Raw genomic sequence first — 16,117 nt, forward strand, 5'->3', positions numbered from 1 at the left:
TTCCAGACAAAGGTTTTTCCTTGGCCTCTAGGGAGTTGGCATACAAAGTGATCCACAGATTCGTGCAGTTAGAGGTAAAAACACTTTCGGCCAGTTATAGCGCCACCTTGAGGCTGAGTTGAAATTGTTCATGTGGCATTTCGTCCTCTGCCTAGTGGGAATGTGGGTGCACAATTTCAAGGAAATCATGCGATGTGTTCATGATTTGCAGCATTTTGTTTGAAACTGAGCACTCCTGTGAACTTTGGAAGCCAATCTTAACCAATCAGGATGGAGTCTGAGAAATCTGAAAGACCCGTTTCGTTGAATGGCTCTAGAGAGACTGTGTACCAATTTGCGTGATGTTTGGACAAAATCTGTAGGTGTACTGTGCAAAAACTTGTTTTGCACAAAGCGGCCTCCTGGTGGCGCTATAACAGGCCGTTGTGGAAAGTTTGGGGCAGAGGTTCATCATTGGCATCCAGGGAGTGTGTGTGCAAAATTTGGCATCGACCGGGTTAACGGTGGCCGAGATTAGCTGCTAACGGACGGACGGACACACGGACACACGGACGGACACACGGACGGACGGAGTGCAAAACATACTCTCCCCACATGCCTTCGGCCTGGTGGAGACAACTAGTGAAAATAGCAGATTTGCGTGCGTGCGTGCGCACAATAAAATCGGTTATTTTATTACCCATTTTGACCCGAGATCAGATTCTAAAAATGTCTTCAAAATCCTGAAAAAGCTATGTTTCTATGTCACTCGGTGGCGTGCTATGAGCTTGTAGATCTGCTGTTTTTCAATAGCTAAAGCGTAACATAATGCTAACACCAAAAGGGGTTCCCGCCCCAAAATGGGTTAAAACCAGGAAAGAATCTGTGCGATTTTAGATTTTAGCTATAAAATTGAGTGTGTCACGATAAAAAATAACTTCACTTTGTACCGCGCCAGTGGCACAATATAGTATTTACAGCATCTGTGAATTGATCACAGACCAACATTACACAGACACCATGCAAAACAACCTTTATAAACTCTCCTCACAGACCAAAATGGCAGGAAGATAGCGGATGTAGAGCATGCCATAAATTAGCTATATTTCAAACGACTTCAAGCTATCTAAATAAGATACAGTGTGTGTGCGTGCGTGCACGCGTGTGTGTGCGTGCGATTGAGTCAGTGTTTGTTTCAATGAGGTTTCCCTCGAGCATTCTCGACGGAAAGCGGGATTACCAAGATTACATGACCTTATAGCGAATACACATCACACAGCCGCTGTGGAACGCAAACATCCCTCTGAGCTCTGACTGAAAGGCGATCTCGGGATATTGATGACTTCAGCCGAGGACACCAAAAACACATGAGAAATGTAGCCTAATTGTGTACTAAGACCTATGTTTAGTGCGTTACACCGACAGCTACATTTATCTCCCACAGTTTCACACACTGCCAAAAACAACACCGGCCTCTCCTCTCCGACGGTTCCCGTGGCCAATGTGTGACATATACTGTGTTCACAACTACTGTCTGTACATGTTCGGTTCTGTTTTGTGTGTGTTTTTCCGTTTGTTTTGTTTTGAAAACACATTTTTTCTTTTAATTGATCACAAAGAAAAGCCTGAATATGAATAAATACCGATGAGAGAGCGGCTCCCGATGCCTTTTCAGCTTGAGACGTGTGGTGTATCCCTGATTCCCTTGCCCTATTGCTGAGGCTCAGTCAGTCACAACGCATTGTTGGGATTTGAAAGTTCCTTTGGGAAGTTTCAAAAGGATTAATCTTAGATTGTAGAGTCCACCACCTGCACATGTTTGGATATGTACTAGCCTTTGTTAATGCCTATATATATTTGTTATTTTTTGTTTATATTTTGTACATTGTGTATTTGCCCTGCCACTAAAAGATTAGCACTTTGGTGATTTGTTGTATTTATTTTTTTAGGTACTTTGAGGTGTATCATGGATGTTTTTATTTGCTGCTATAATGTGACATATACGATTGAAGTGTAATTTAATTTCTGCCTCTTGGCCAGTTCCCACTTGTAAAAGAGTCAATGTGTTTTTACTGGTTAAATACAATTGTGAGCATGGCTATTTAGATGATTTTTGAAAAATTCCTGAAAGTCTTTTGAAAAACTATCTTATAAATAATTAAATGCATTTTTCTTTTACAGTTACAGCAGCACAGTTGTAGGGAAAGCGACCCATAAGAAGTAACCCACAAGTCACAACCCATCTTGACCTACTGTACTGTACACAAGAAACACAGCTGCTGTACAATGATTGTGATTGATTATGAGATAATATCCCTTTCCTGTAGGCTCGCTATGTGCTTGGCGTGCACCTTTGTGTTACTGCACTGTACCGCTTGCCTTTTAGCTACTGTTAACACTTGTATTTCCCCCCCCAGGGGATCAATGAAAAATGAAAGTGAAATCTAATCTAATCTGTTACCCACCCCGACCCCGCTGTTGGCCCATGAACGATGCACTCCTCCGGAAAGCTGCGAGCATTTTGGCTTCTCCTGGACATATTTTAGCAGATGGATTTTTTTTTTTTACATCAGAGCGTCGTTGTGTTTTTTAGCCACTATAGCAACACTAACCATAGTTATTAATCGTTCACCCCCCTCGAGTCGACAATACAACTTTTAAAGGCTGTGAAGATGTTTACCTTACTGTATCTGTACCTTGTTATTGAGATTGTTTAGCTAATTGAGCGGCCATAGACGAATGTGCAGAATTAGGTAGAGACGGATACAACCGGAAGTGAAAATGTCGCCTGCCGTTTTGCCTCCACGTTATCAGATTTAGAAAAATATATTTATCTTTCCCAGATTGGGCTAGTATTGGTCAAAACAAGCTATATTCAACAGCCCATAACTAAAGAACCGATTATCTCGTTTATAGAACGTATTTTCTGGTGAAAACAACAATACGATCGTCCGCTTCGCCAGACAGCCGGCACGCACGTTTCCTGGTGGTGGGGGGTATGGGGGTTGCCTAGCAACCGGGCCAGTGTTAAACGTTGATTTTCAGATAAACCGTTTCATATCGATAAAGTGCACCAATTGACGGAGAATTCCGACAAAGGCAGACAATGGTTTGATTGACGGAATACTCCGTCAAAGGCAGCTAAATTGGTAACAGCACCCACTTCTCCTGATAGTCAGTATGGGTAAAAGGCGAGGGGGGGGGAGGAGCCACCTCTCCTGATAGTTAGTATGGGTCAGAGCCTTAGATATAGACAGAGTTACGCAAACTGTGTTCACTTCCAATGGCGGCTCTTACTTGAGCGCGGGACAACCAACTGGGCCAAGTCCTGGACCGGAAGTATAGGCAGAAATGCATTGGACCCAGGCAACAGCCCAGCTTTAATGATCTAAAATCCATTTATTTTAAATTGTTTTGTAGTAATAGTACAACATAAACATTAAAGAGACTTCAGTTGTCACTGTACAATACTTTAAAACAGTTGTCATGTTGCACACATGCTTAAAATAGCTCTTGTATGCGCCGCCCCTCGTTGAAAACAATGCATTTCCAACTCCAGCTTGTGTCAGTTCAGGCTGAATGAACAGCGCTCGAGCGCTCGGTTTCCAACCCCCCCCCCCCCCCCTCTATATCGTAACTCTTCTATTAGATGGCTCTGGTATGGGTAAAAGGCGAGGGGAGGAGGAAGCACCCACCTCTCCTGATAGTTAGTATGGGTAAAAGGCGAGGAGGGGAGGAGGAAGCACCCACCTCTCCTGATAGTTAGTATGGGTACAAGTAAGACGCGCAAACGCGGGAAGCGAACGCAGCTCGTAAATGGCAATAACAATTAGAATAAATTACATACTTTTTTAAGGTTTTCTTTTTAAACTTCACTTTTTTGTGTTTTTTTAAGATTTTATTTTGAAGTTAAGTTTTTTGAAGTTTAAGTGTTTTTAAAGTTTTTTTTTAAGTTAAGTTTTTTTGTGTTTTTTTAAGTTTTTAAGATTTTATTTTGAAGTTAAGTTTTTTGAAGTTAAGTGTTTTTAAAGTTTTTTTGAAGTTAAGTTTTTTCTTTTTCATTTTAAGTTAAGTTTTTTTTTAAGTTAAGTTTTTTTTAAGTTAAGTTTGTGTGTGTGTGTGTGTGTGTGTGTGTGTGTGTGTGTGTGTGTGTGTGTGTGTGTGTGAGTGCGTGTGTGTGTTTTGTGTGATACAGCTGCGCCCTCTGGTGGCGGGCGGGTGGTGTAACAGCGGGACAGACACAGACATTCAGCCCTTGCTGTCATAGTTAGTGCTCACTGCGTTCGCAAAAAGGCGAGGAGGGGGAGGAGGAGGAGGATTCGGGGCGCCTGCTCTGGACTCATACCTGCGAGTCGAGGATCCTCACGCCGTAGAACAGCCAGTAGGAGACGACGAACAGCAGCACCAGCACGGCCAGCAGCGCGCGGAACACGAAGACGCGCGGCAGGCCGGCGGAGCGCGGCGGCCGGAAGAACAGCGCCCACACGGCCAGCAGCAGGATGAGCAGCTTGAAGGCCACGGAGATGAAGAGGCCCTCGCACGCCGTGCCGCACGGCTAGCAGGAGGATACATAGATGAGAAGAGGGTTTGTTTTAAAATTATTAATTCATTCTGACCTGAGATCAGATTCATACGAGGTTTCCGCCGGACACACACTGGTCTGATGAACCCATTCTGACCTGAGATCAGATTCTAAAAAATGTCAGTCGTTCTTCGATTTTTCAAAAATAGCAGACCTACAAGCTCGTATCGCGCCACTCGGTGGCGCGATATGAGCTTGTAGATCTGCTATTTTTCAATAGCTAAAGCATAACGTGATGCTGACACCAAAATGGGTGCCCGGTTGGAACACACACAAGCTCCAGCATCACGACAAAAAGGCACAAATTAAATCTGAAATTTATGGATGGCAGAAAGTCCACCGTGGACAGCGATTTTAGAAGAAGAGTTATGACTGAAAATCTTCCCTTACACTGCTGCTCTCCACTGAGAATATATATGCAATCCCATAGTTGGAACGGTGGGGGCGTTGCTATGGGAACCGGACCAATGTTAAAGGCATCAACCGTTATATAGACAAGAGTCCACGTTGGGGTACGTATACTGTATATACGGACTTGGGAAAGAAAGAATGAACCCATTCTGACCTGAGATCAGATTCATACGAGGTTTCCGCAGGACACACACTGGTCTGATGAACCCATTCTGACCTGAGATCAGATTCTAAAAATGTCAGTCGCTCTTCGATTTTTCAAAAATAGCAGACCTACAAGCTCGTATCGCGCCACTCGGTGGCGCGATATGAGCTTGTAGATCTGCTATTTTTCAATAGATAAAGCATAACATGATGCTGACACCATTGCCACCATTGGAACACACACAAGCTCCAGCATCACGACAAAAAGGCACAAATTAAATCAGAAATGTTGGATGGCAGAAAATCCACCGTGGACAGCGATTTTTAGAAGAAGAGTTATGACTGGAAATCTTCCCTTACACTGCTCTCCACTGGGAGTATATATGCAATCCCATAGTTGGAACGGTGGGGCGTTGCTATGGGAACCGGACCAATGTTAAAGGCATCAACCATTATATAGACAAGAGTCCACGTTGGGGTACGTATATATATACGGACTTGGGAAAGAAAGAATTAAAGTGTCCTAAAGCAGTGGTTCCCAAACTTTTTCATGTCAAGGACCCCCAAATTGACACTTATCATGCCTGCGGACCCCAATTTGAAAAGACATAAGAGAAGAGAGAAGAGAACATTTTTACGGCTCTAGCAGTGATTCTCAACCACTGTAATGGACTGAGGACCCTCAGTTTGACAATATTCTACGGAGCCCCATTAAATGGCATTTCTATCTCTGAGACCCCAATTTATATTGTAAAATCTGTGTTAATATTTAACTCAGATTTTCTCAACTCTTTATTTTTCAAATAAAGAGTTTCTTACATCATGGTACAGTGGACAGTGGAAAACAACATTAAACTCATCCTATACAACTCCCCAGGTCACAAAGAACACGCAGTCGCTGCTCCTCAGGAATAGCCAGAATATCTGCCCACCTCGACTGCCAGAGGAAATGCACCAGATCTTAGCTGGTGCTCTTTTTTAAAATTAAATGCAACATAGGGCATTATGTTATACTTTTGTATAGGTGCCACGCTACGAGCTTGTAGATCTGCCATTTTTGAAAAATCTTGAAAATGTGGTGCAAATCTTTGAATATATTATATTCTTTCAGAGCAAACATTTTTAAATGTCAAATCTTTACTTCTGGAGGGTCACTGGAACAACATATTTTCAGATGGGGGTCGGTGGCCAATTACATATAATCTTCGGGGGTCCTTGACATGAAAATGTTTGAGAACGACATAGAAACATAGGGTTTTTCAAGAAAACTGTCATGAAGACATTTTGGTATAGATCTTAGAGGGGGTTATTAACCTGCAGCTTGTCGGGCCACAGCACGTGCGGCAGCGCCAGGAAGGCCAGCGGCGTGAGGAACACCAGCGCGCCCAAGATGGCCGCCAGCGTCAGCGTGAAGTAGCGGCGGCATTCCAGGCCCACGCTGTCCTCCAGGTCCTTGGTGATGCGCACAATGTCCTCCTGCGAGAGGCTGTGCTCCGACGTGCCCGTGACAGCCGTGGTGGTCTCGCCCCAGTTGTCATCCTGCGTGCGTGCGTGGGGGGGGGGGGGGGGGAGGAGGGGAAGGCAGAGAGAAAGAAGAAGGAAAAAGGAAGAATGAGTTTACCATTATACAATTTATAATGAAAAAATCACACCAGTGTGAACCAAGTGGTGCAACTCCCGTCTATTGGTTCTCTGTATCGTTCCAATTTGTATCGTTCCAATTTCTTCTCTGTTTGCGTCCAGCAGGTGGCAGCCATGTCACATACTTCTCTCGTTCCAATTTCACGCATGCGCACACCACTCGTGCTCACACAGGTACACACGTACACACGTACACACACAGGTACATGGACATTGCATGCTGGATGTAGAAGTGGTTGCACCACTTAAAAATGTACAATTACAATTTAGGCATTTAGCAGAACATTCATCCAGAGCGACAATAATCACATACAGTGCTTAGAATGCATCTAAATGGAAAAAGCAGCACTCCAAAAAACTTTATTTGAGAACGCTGACGAGTTTCGGCAGAGCCTTCTTTCAGAGCACACTAAAAAAGTCAGCGTTCTCAAACTTCTCAAATAAACACGAGAAATTGCATCTTTTATTTTGGAGTGCCGCTTTTTTTCCCCATTTAGTTGGCTCACGAGTTACGTTATTTTCAAAGCTGAGCACCCACTGCACCCACTGCAACCCATTCTGACCTGAGGTCAGATTCTAAAAATGTCTATTACATCCTGACAATTTCATTATTAACCCATTCTGACCTGAGATCAGATTCTAAAAGTGTCTTCGATTTTTCAAAAATAGCAGACCTACAAGCTCGTATCGCGGCACTCGGTGGCGCGATATGAGCTTGTAGATCTGCTATTTTTCAATAGCTAAAGCATAACATGATGCCGACACCAAAACGGGTGCCCGTTCAGAATGGCTTAAACAAAGGGCAGTTTCCAGAGGAAGTGCACCCGTTTCTTAGAATGCAGTGAGACAGTGTAGTTACTACACAGTTTCCTACACTGTAGTACCTCAGGAAACTATAAGGATACCAGGTAAACAATGACCCTACCATCGGTTTAAATAACATCTAAATGACATTATTAACGGCGTGATCAAGAAAGACAAAAAAAACACACCCGTGTGAACTGTGAAGTGAGGGGCGCTCATATCATCGTACATCCTCATGCATCATCTCATACTGGCCAATCAGAATGCCTGTCGCCACAGAATCACGTCATATTTGGCGGACATCTGACCCAATTTCTCATTTCATCGTCGATGGCAAATATGAGACGTGTGGGGGACAAGATGACGTGAGGTTTCCCTTCATTGTCAACGAACGGCATACATTTTATGTTTGTGTTGCGGACATTTTTGTGGGGACAAAAGCTGTGTATAGGATGGCCCTCTAAAACCAAGGAACATAAACGTGAGAAGAACGAGTGACCAAGATCTGTCTGAAATATGGTAGCCTATAGGGCTTGTATATACTTGGTCCCCTTCTAGGCCATTTCCCTTCACTGAAAATTGGGACAAACGTTTGTGAGATTGTAGATATGCAATCCCCAGAAAAGGGACACTATAGAGTTATATGCCTTTTAAGAGACAGCATCGCCATTTTCAACGTCATGTCTATGCAAGCGCATGCCAGGCTGGTGCTTTCCCATCAAATTCATCATGGAAAATGTAAGAACACAGAGACAAGACAGACAGATAGGGGAATTTCCTCTGTCAACATGGGCTACATTTGTTTTTTTTAAACTATTGATAATCATTTAACCACTTAAACCCTATAGAACGGTATATATAGTCCATTGACTTTTTTCCCTCTACACCAAATCTCTTTGACGAAAAAAACAGCCTAATCTAAGCAGATTTGCCATTTTCGGCTGAACGTTGGCTTATTTTGACATGCCCAGAATAGAGATGCCAGAGTTTAAGTGGGTAAGTGCATCAGGACTGAATACTCAAACGAGGACAGTAACGAGGGGAGAAAGATGTGTTTTTTTGTGATTTGTCCGTCTAAAGAGCCCTCCAGACAAGGCATTAATCACATTTGGGCGGGTCAGGTGATGCACAGAGATATGGTTTGGGTCAGAGAGGGCCACTTTGCTCAAGGGTACATTCATAAAGAGATGCTATCAGAGAGGGGCGAGGCAAAGACACAGAAAGTGAAACAGATAAGATTTGTCTTTTTTTCTCTCCATCTGATAGTATCCGACAGCTGGATAAAATAATAAAGCCTAAATAAATATTGATCGTTGCTCTGAGTGACTGACTGACGGATATCTGAATAAAGAACAGGACCCTAAGTGAACGTTTTTCCAACAGGTGGTTCAGGACCCAGTGGCGAAGGAACGATGCGTCTTTTTAGGATCACGCGCAAAGAACAACTCGGGCGAACATGCTGGGTATTTTGATATGTCGGTGTTGAGACTTCTTGGCACGGAAAATAAACAGATTTGGAACACACAAACTGTTGTAAACTATAGCGGGCAGGCCAGGGGATCCCACACTTTTCCGTGCCAAATAGTGCTCTCCCACTATTTTGGGATTAAAAGATAAATGAATAAATAAAATAATGTTTCAAACCCACTGAGCTAGAATTCTAGATCATAGAATTTTCCCAAAAGGTTCCCCAATTAGGGGTCCACCCAGAGACGTCACACAACCCAGCCAGCAAGGGGGGATGAGAGAGAGAGAGAGAGAGAGAGAGAGAGAGAGAGAGAGACAGAGAGAGACAGAGAGAGAATGGAGAGAGGGGAAGAGAGAAAAGGAACAGCGAGTGGAAAAAGTAAACAGTGGCCTGCCAACTGGGCTATGCTGACTAGTGTGTTTGACTGCATCCGCAGATAATGAAGGTCGCTGGTGTCACAGCAAAGCCGTTACAACAACAGGGAAAAGAGCCCTTATTTCCTCCTTTGCAGTTGCAGTCATCAGTCACATGCAGCAGCTGATGCAACCCAATGCAACACAGCAAAATGCAACACCACACAGACAGACAGACAGACAGACAGACAGACAAGACAAGACAAACAAGACACATGCTTCTATTCAAGGGCTTTTGTGCAGATCAGCATGCAGTGGTGGACGTATAGGCCCGTCCAGTGGCGTGCACAGATAGACACTAGGGGGTGCTAGAGCACTTTTGGCAATGTGCTAAAAAAAAAAAAAAAAAAAAAGTTATATATTTTTTCTTAATTAATTTTGTAGTGTGTGGACCATGCGGTGACATTGATCAAATCTTGATAAAAAACGCTTCTATACTATATTATTTAGGCCCCCACAATCTAAAGCCATGTTTCTATGTCAGTGGTCTTCATTAAAGAAAAATAGCAGACCTACAAGCTCGAGCTTGTAGATCTGCTAAAATGTGCTGCACAAGGTGCCCTTTTTTCACTTGAGCACCTGCCCCTCTAAATGTCTGTGCACGCCACTGGGCCCGTCCCTCTGAAAAGATGCTTTCTGTCTGTGTGGGTTTGTCTCCCAGCAGTGCTTGTAATACACTATATAGGCTCCAGTAAGGCCTGCCATGAACCCAACATCCGGGGAATCCCTCCCCGGAGTCTCTTTTCGTCCGCAGTTCCGTGGACCTCTAATGTTAACCCCCAATTGACTGCCGAGTGTGACCGTGGACCAGGCCTCTTCATGGAGCCCATCAGAAGTGTGACAAGGTCACATTTAGTGACTTTGTTAACCCATTTCGACCGAGACAAAATGTCTACAAAATGTCTTCTAAATCCAGTTTACATCCAAATACAGTTTTCTGAAAAACGCTGATGTTTCCATGTCAGTGGTTCTCAAACATTTTCATGTCAAGGACCCCCAAAAAGATATGTAATTGGCCGCAATTTGAGTTAAAAACTTTCGTTGTGAAAGAATATAATATGGATTTGCACCACATTTTCAAGATTTTTCAAAAATAGCAGACCTACCCAAGTTCATAGCGAGCTTGTAGATCTGCTACTTTTCAACAGCTAAAGCATAACATAATTATGCTTATTTTAAATACTTAAAATACCACTCTTTATTTACTTGCATACAGTAGTATAGTGACTTCCTGTTGACAACTTGCTGTACTGCTGCTCTACTTTGATAAAAATATGTTTTTATCAGTGTTCAGTCAAATGAATATAAAATATGTTTTTATCAGTGTTCAGTCAAATGAATATAAAATATGTTTTTATCAGTGTTCAGTCAAATGAATATAAAATATGTTTTTATCAGTGTTCAGTCAAATGAATATAAAATATATTTTTATCAGTGTTCAGTCAAATTAATATAAAATATGTTTTTATCAGTGTTCAGTCAAATGAATATAAAATATGTTTTTATCAGTGTTCAGTCAAATGAATATAAAATATGTTTTTATCAGTGTTCAGTCAAATTAATATAAAATATGTTTTTATCAGTGTTCAGTCAAATGAATATAAAATATGTTTTCATCAGTGTTCAGTCAAATGAATATAAAATATGTTTTCATCAGTGTTCAGTCAAATGAATATAAAATATGTTTTTATCAGTGTTCAGTCAAATGAATATAAAATGTTTTTATCAGTGTTCAGTCAAATGAATATAAAATATGTTTTTATCAGTGTTCAGTCAAATGAATATAAAATATGTTTTTATCAGTGTTCAGTCAAATGAATATAAAATATGTTTTTATCAGTGTTCAGTCAAATGAATATAAAATATGTTTTTATCAGTGTTCAGTCAAATGAATATAAAATATGTTTTTATCAGTGTTCAGTCAAATTAATATAAAATATGTTTTCATCAATGTTCAGTCAAATGAATATAAAATATGTTTTTATCAGTGTTCAGTCAAATGAATATCAAATATGTTTTTATCAGTGTTCAGTCAAATGAATATAAAATATGTTTTCATCAGTGTTCAGTCAAATGAATATAAAATATGTTTTTATCAGTGTTCAGTCAGCAAAAACGCGGAACGCTGTCGAGTTGTGCAATCAAAGAAGCGATGACATCAAGTCATGTTGAATAATCACAATTACATACATAATTTAAGCCTATAGCCATATTTAATCTCAAACCAATTAAGAGATTTAGTATTCGAGGCCATCGTACTCTTAGCTCATATACTCTCATAGCTCTTCCCAAAGATACGACACACAAACACAGATTTAATCTTCTTTCCAATTCAGAGCTTAGCATCAATGAGCTCAGTCACTAAAATAGGCTGCTTTGGGGGAATGAGAAAGGGTTCACATTGTGGTCAATCCAGGCTAACTGGTGTGTGTGTGTGTGTGTGTGTGTGTGTGTGTGTGTGTGTGTTGCATTGATAGTGGGCCCTCCGGGCCAGCGGGTTAAAAAAGCAGCACAAACGCATCCAACAGAGAATAAAGGGAGACCTTCCTCGACCGCACGCTTAAATGACTCACCATATCTCTCATTGATGCCAAGACACACTCCTTTGTACTGTAATATAGTATGAACTAAAATGATTCCACACAGCACTGAACCTAGAAAATATATGTTGTTCTACACGTCGAGTAAAGACTGAACTGAGAGAAAAACAGTTGGAATGACCTACAGCTTAAATTAAAGATCCCTTCCCCTAGCATATACGGTCAATTTTGATCGTTGATTGCAGACCTATACGCACCATGTCTGCAGCTGTTTTTTAACTTGTATTGTATCGTATGTTTTTGTTTTGTTTGATTATTGATGTGAAGATTAAACTGTATTTGGATTGTGGATCTCAACGACCTCAAAGCCCTTTCAAATAAAGGTTTGAATGAATCATTAGTAGAAGTAGTAGTGACCCTTTATTCCCCCATTCATATTGTGTATAGTCTAGTTTTCTGTATGTTTCTCCTCAGTAGCTCAGGGAAGACGCCATTTCAATTCAATTGTACGTCTAAGTTTGTACTTTTCACGTCACATTGTACGGCTGTTACAAATTCATCTTCTTGAATCTAGCAGTATAGCTGTAGTAGTATAGGATATGAGTATTATGTTCGTGTGTCCGTGCATGTGCGTCGTGCACATTCCGCTCGTCCGACTCTCAGCTGTGACACACACACACCGTCCGGCGGCCATGTGTCTTCCTGGTTTATCTGAATCCTAGCTCTGGGCTCCCAAGCTGACCTTTGGAGGTGGGGGGGGGGGGGGGGGGGGGGGGCTGGACAACAGCGTCATAAATACCCGCCTGTCAACGTGACTCAGTGAGAACACATCAAAACACCACGACCGGACCGACTGAGCGAAACACTCCGTAAACGGAGACGACGAGGGAATGCAAGGCTTTTGAGCAGGGACGTGCTAGAGAGTGCTAAGAGGGGCAGGGTCTGAAATCCCGTACGTCTGGACAAAAAATAGCAGATCTACAAGCTCACAACGAGGTTGAGAGCTTGTAGATCAGCTATTTTCGAGGCGCAAACACAGCACTCTTTAGCTGGTGGAGATGTAACGGTGTAACGACATGGATTTCTAAACACATTTTGTTCAACGCAAGATACTGTGCATTTCTTTCACCATAGTAAATAAATGCTGCATTCGTTGTCTGGAAAGGGCAGTTGTTTTACAGACTGGCTGAAGCCCCATTTGATGTCTATGCGTGCACGTCCCTGCGGTGGAGGTTGAAAAGGTTGAAACGGGTCAAAGGGGTGAAGTTATTCCGTCCCGGGTTTTGTTCTCGTGACGCGAGCCGACGTTTCTCCATGTCACTCAGACGTGGCCGGGTCCGACGCCTCTTTTATTCCATTCTGACCTGAGATCAGATTCATACGAGGTTTCCACTGGACACACACTGGTCTGATTAACCCATTCTGACCTGAGATCAGATTCTAGAAATGTCAGTCGCTCTTCGATTTTTCAAAAATAGCAGACCTACAAGCTCGTATCGCGCCACTCGGTGGCGCGATATGAGCTTGTAGATCTGCTATTTTTCAATAGCTAAAGCATAACATGATGCTGACACCAAAATGGGTGCCCGGTCAGAATGGGTTATTCCACCACGAGGTTTGATGTTGAGAATTCCTGGATGCAAACAAGCCATTTGCTCATTCACAGTCAGGGCTGGTTGAGGGATATAACGCCGCCCCGAATTACTGTACACGTCGTCATGCAAGTAAGTGCTGCTGAAAATATCGGATCTACAAAAAAGCTCAGCCAAGTGAATTTCAAGAATCCATTACTCTCTCTCACAGGGTCCGTTACGACTGTGAATTGTGACTGTGAGCTGCTATTTTTGGTACGCCACAATCACATTTAACCCATTCTGACCGGGCACCCATTTTGGTGTCGGCATCATGTTATGCTTTAGCTATTGAAAAATAGCAGATCTACAAGCTCATATCGCGCCACCGAGTGGCGCGATACGAGCTTGTAGGTCTGCTATTTTTGAAAAATCGAAGAACGACTGATATTTTTAGAATCTGATCTCGTGTCAGAATGGGTTAATCAGACCAGTGTGTGTCCAGTGGAAAACTCGTATGAATCTGATCTCAGGTCAGATTCGGTTAAAGTATTATACCTGGTCCTGCAAAAAATATGGGCTATTATTGCCAGTAACAGTTTTATAATTAGCAGAAAAGTCAAGACAGTCAAATCTACATCTAACAGAATGTCTCCATTACTGCCGAGCTACACAGAGCGCGTGTGCACGTAATATTACGCATTCCCCACAGCCGCAGAAATACAATATATAGGACTGGATCTAAAAGTGTGCTTGTCTTTTTCGCGTATTAGCCACCTGAAATGACCTGATTAAATTATTGTTCTGACCGGGCACCCATTTTGGTGTCGGCATCATGTTATGCTTTAGCTATTGAAAAATAGCAGATCTACAAGCTCATATCGCGCCACCGAGTGGCGCGATACGAGCTTGTAGGTCTGCTATTTTTGTAAAAATCGAAGAACGACTGTGACATTTTTAGAATCTGATCTCGGGTCAGAATGGGTTCATCAGACCAGTGTGTGTCCAGTGGAAACCTCGTATGAATCTGATCTCAGGTCAGTATGGGTTATGAGAGTTGGAGTCACCAGGTGCAGCCAACATGGGGTGTACTGTACACGCCACACACATACAGTCATATACAGTCTGACTTCACCGTAAAAAAAACCCACACACACGCACGCACGCACACAAGTCATGTAAATTTCAATTGAGATGGAATTGGTTTGTGGACAGATTAAATGAGAGCCACTTCATTACTATTTAAGTGAGGAGGATTGGAGACGTCCTCGATGGAAAGAAAACGGCCATTATTAATTTGAGGCAATTATCCTCCCCGGAGAGCATAAAACGATTCCACCTTATTCAAGCGAGGGGCATGGCGGTACGACGAGTCCTCTGCTGAGTGTGGAGCAGCACGCCTCTGATACAAAGGGCTGTAAACGTCACCAACACATCACCAGAGACATACCGACACAATTACACAGCACACTACCGACACAATTACACAGCACACCAACTAAGAAATGACTAAAGACTCTGAGTTAGTAGGAGGAGATGGAAATCACACACAAATCACGTCTTAAATCTAAACATTGTGAGAAAGACTCAGGCAGGCGCGTAGCGTGGATGACATTTTTGACTGGGACTTATTAGATTGCGAGCCGATAGGTGAAACCGGTTTTGCCAACATGCTAATGTGGGACCATGTAAAACAAAGGCGGCGTGCTGTGGTTGGTGTGATTTTGTACACATTGTTGGGCTACAACAGAAATTCGCATGCACGGGGGCGAGGGGTATACTGCCAGTGTTTCCTCCGAGGTGAGGTGGAAAAGCCTGGTGACGCGACTCATGCGAGGTTTACTGCCAATGTATGCTATGCTTTTGTTGCTTTTCTTGGCCCCATCTTTCAGACGCTATAGACTGCAGGGCAAGATCTCAATTGACTGGGCCCGAGAGGCCCAATGGACGCTACGCTTCTGGACTGAGGCACACACTCTGCTCTTACACATTTTAACCCATTCTGACCTGAGATCAGATTCATACGAGGTTTCCGCCGGACACACACTGGTCCTGATGAACCCATTCTGACCTGAGATCAGATTCTAAAAATGTCAGTCGCTCTTCGATTTTTCAAAAATAGCAGACCTACAAGCTCGTATCGCGCCACTCGGTGGCGCGATATGAGCTTGTAGATCTGCTATTTTTCAATAGCTAAAGCACGACATGATGCCAACACCAAAATGGGTGCCCGGTCTATGGGTTAATTTAGCTGATTCTGACACTTGCCCAGAGCAGCTTAACAATTAGTTAGATGGTTTACGTATTAAGTACCGTCTGTAATGATCTATCTTAGGCTTGAACCTTATATGATTGGTGAACTGTTATGGCGTGACCTTTTTATGTTTAACCAGTAGGCTACAATGTACTGTGTATAGTCAAGTATCAAATCAATCCTGGTCCATGTCACCATCAACGGTCAAGATCAAGTTCAAGCCTAAGATATATCATTTTTGAGCGGTGCACACCCCATGTCCGTCTGTCTCCTCTGTTCAGAGAACGACCTATTGACCCCTGCAGATGAT

At 42.7% G+C, this 16,117-nt stretch overlaps 1 protein-coding gene across 2 annotated transcripts in view; it reads right to left on the reverse strand.

Annotated features, from left to right (window-relative positions):
• The window catches only part of LOC310854400 (vang-like protein 1), a 148,351-nt gene that overhangs the window by 39,797 nt on the left and 92,437 nt on the right, over positions 1 to 16,117 (reverse strand). For both annotated transcript variants that reach the window (XM_083759026.1, XM_083759025.1), the window contains 2 exons: positions 6,431 to 6,655; positions 4,325 to 4,534 (listed from right to left, as the gene is read on the reverse strand). In XM_083759026.1, the coding sequence (XP_083615152.1) occupies positions 4,325 to 4,534; positions 6,431 to 6,655 (435 nt within the window). The remainder of the gene's footprint in view (positions 1 to 4,324; positions 4,535 to 6,430; positions 6,656 to 16,117) is intronic.

The sequence above is a fragment of the Protomyctophum parallelum genome, assembly GCF_964188405.1.
Source record: "Protomyctophum parallelum genome assembly, chromosome: 23".
Classification (NCBI taxonomy): domain Eukaryota; kingdom Metazoa; phylum Chordata; class Actinopteri; order Myctophiformes; family Myctophidae; genus Protomyctophum; species Protomyctophum parallelum.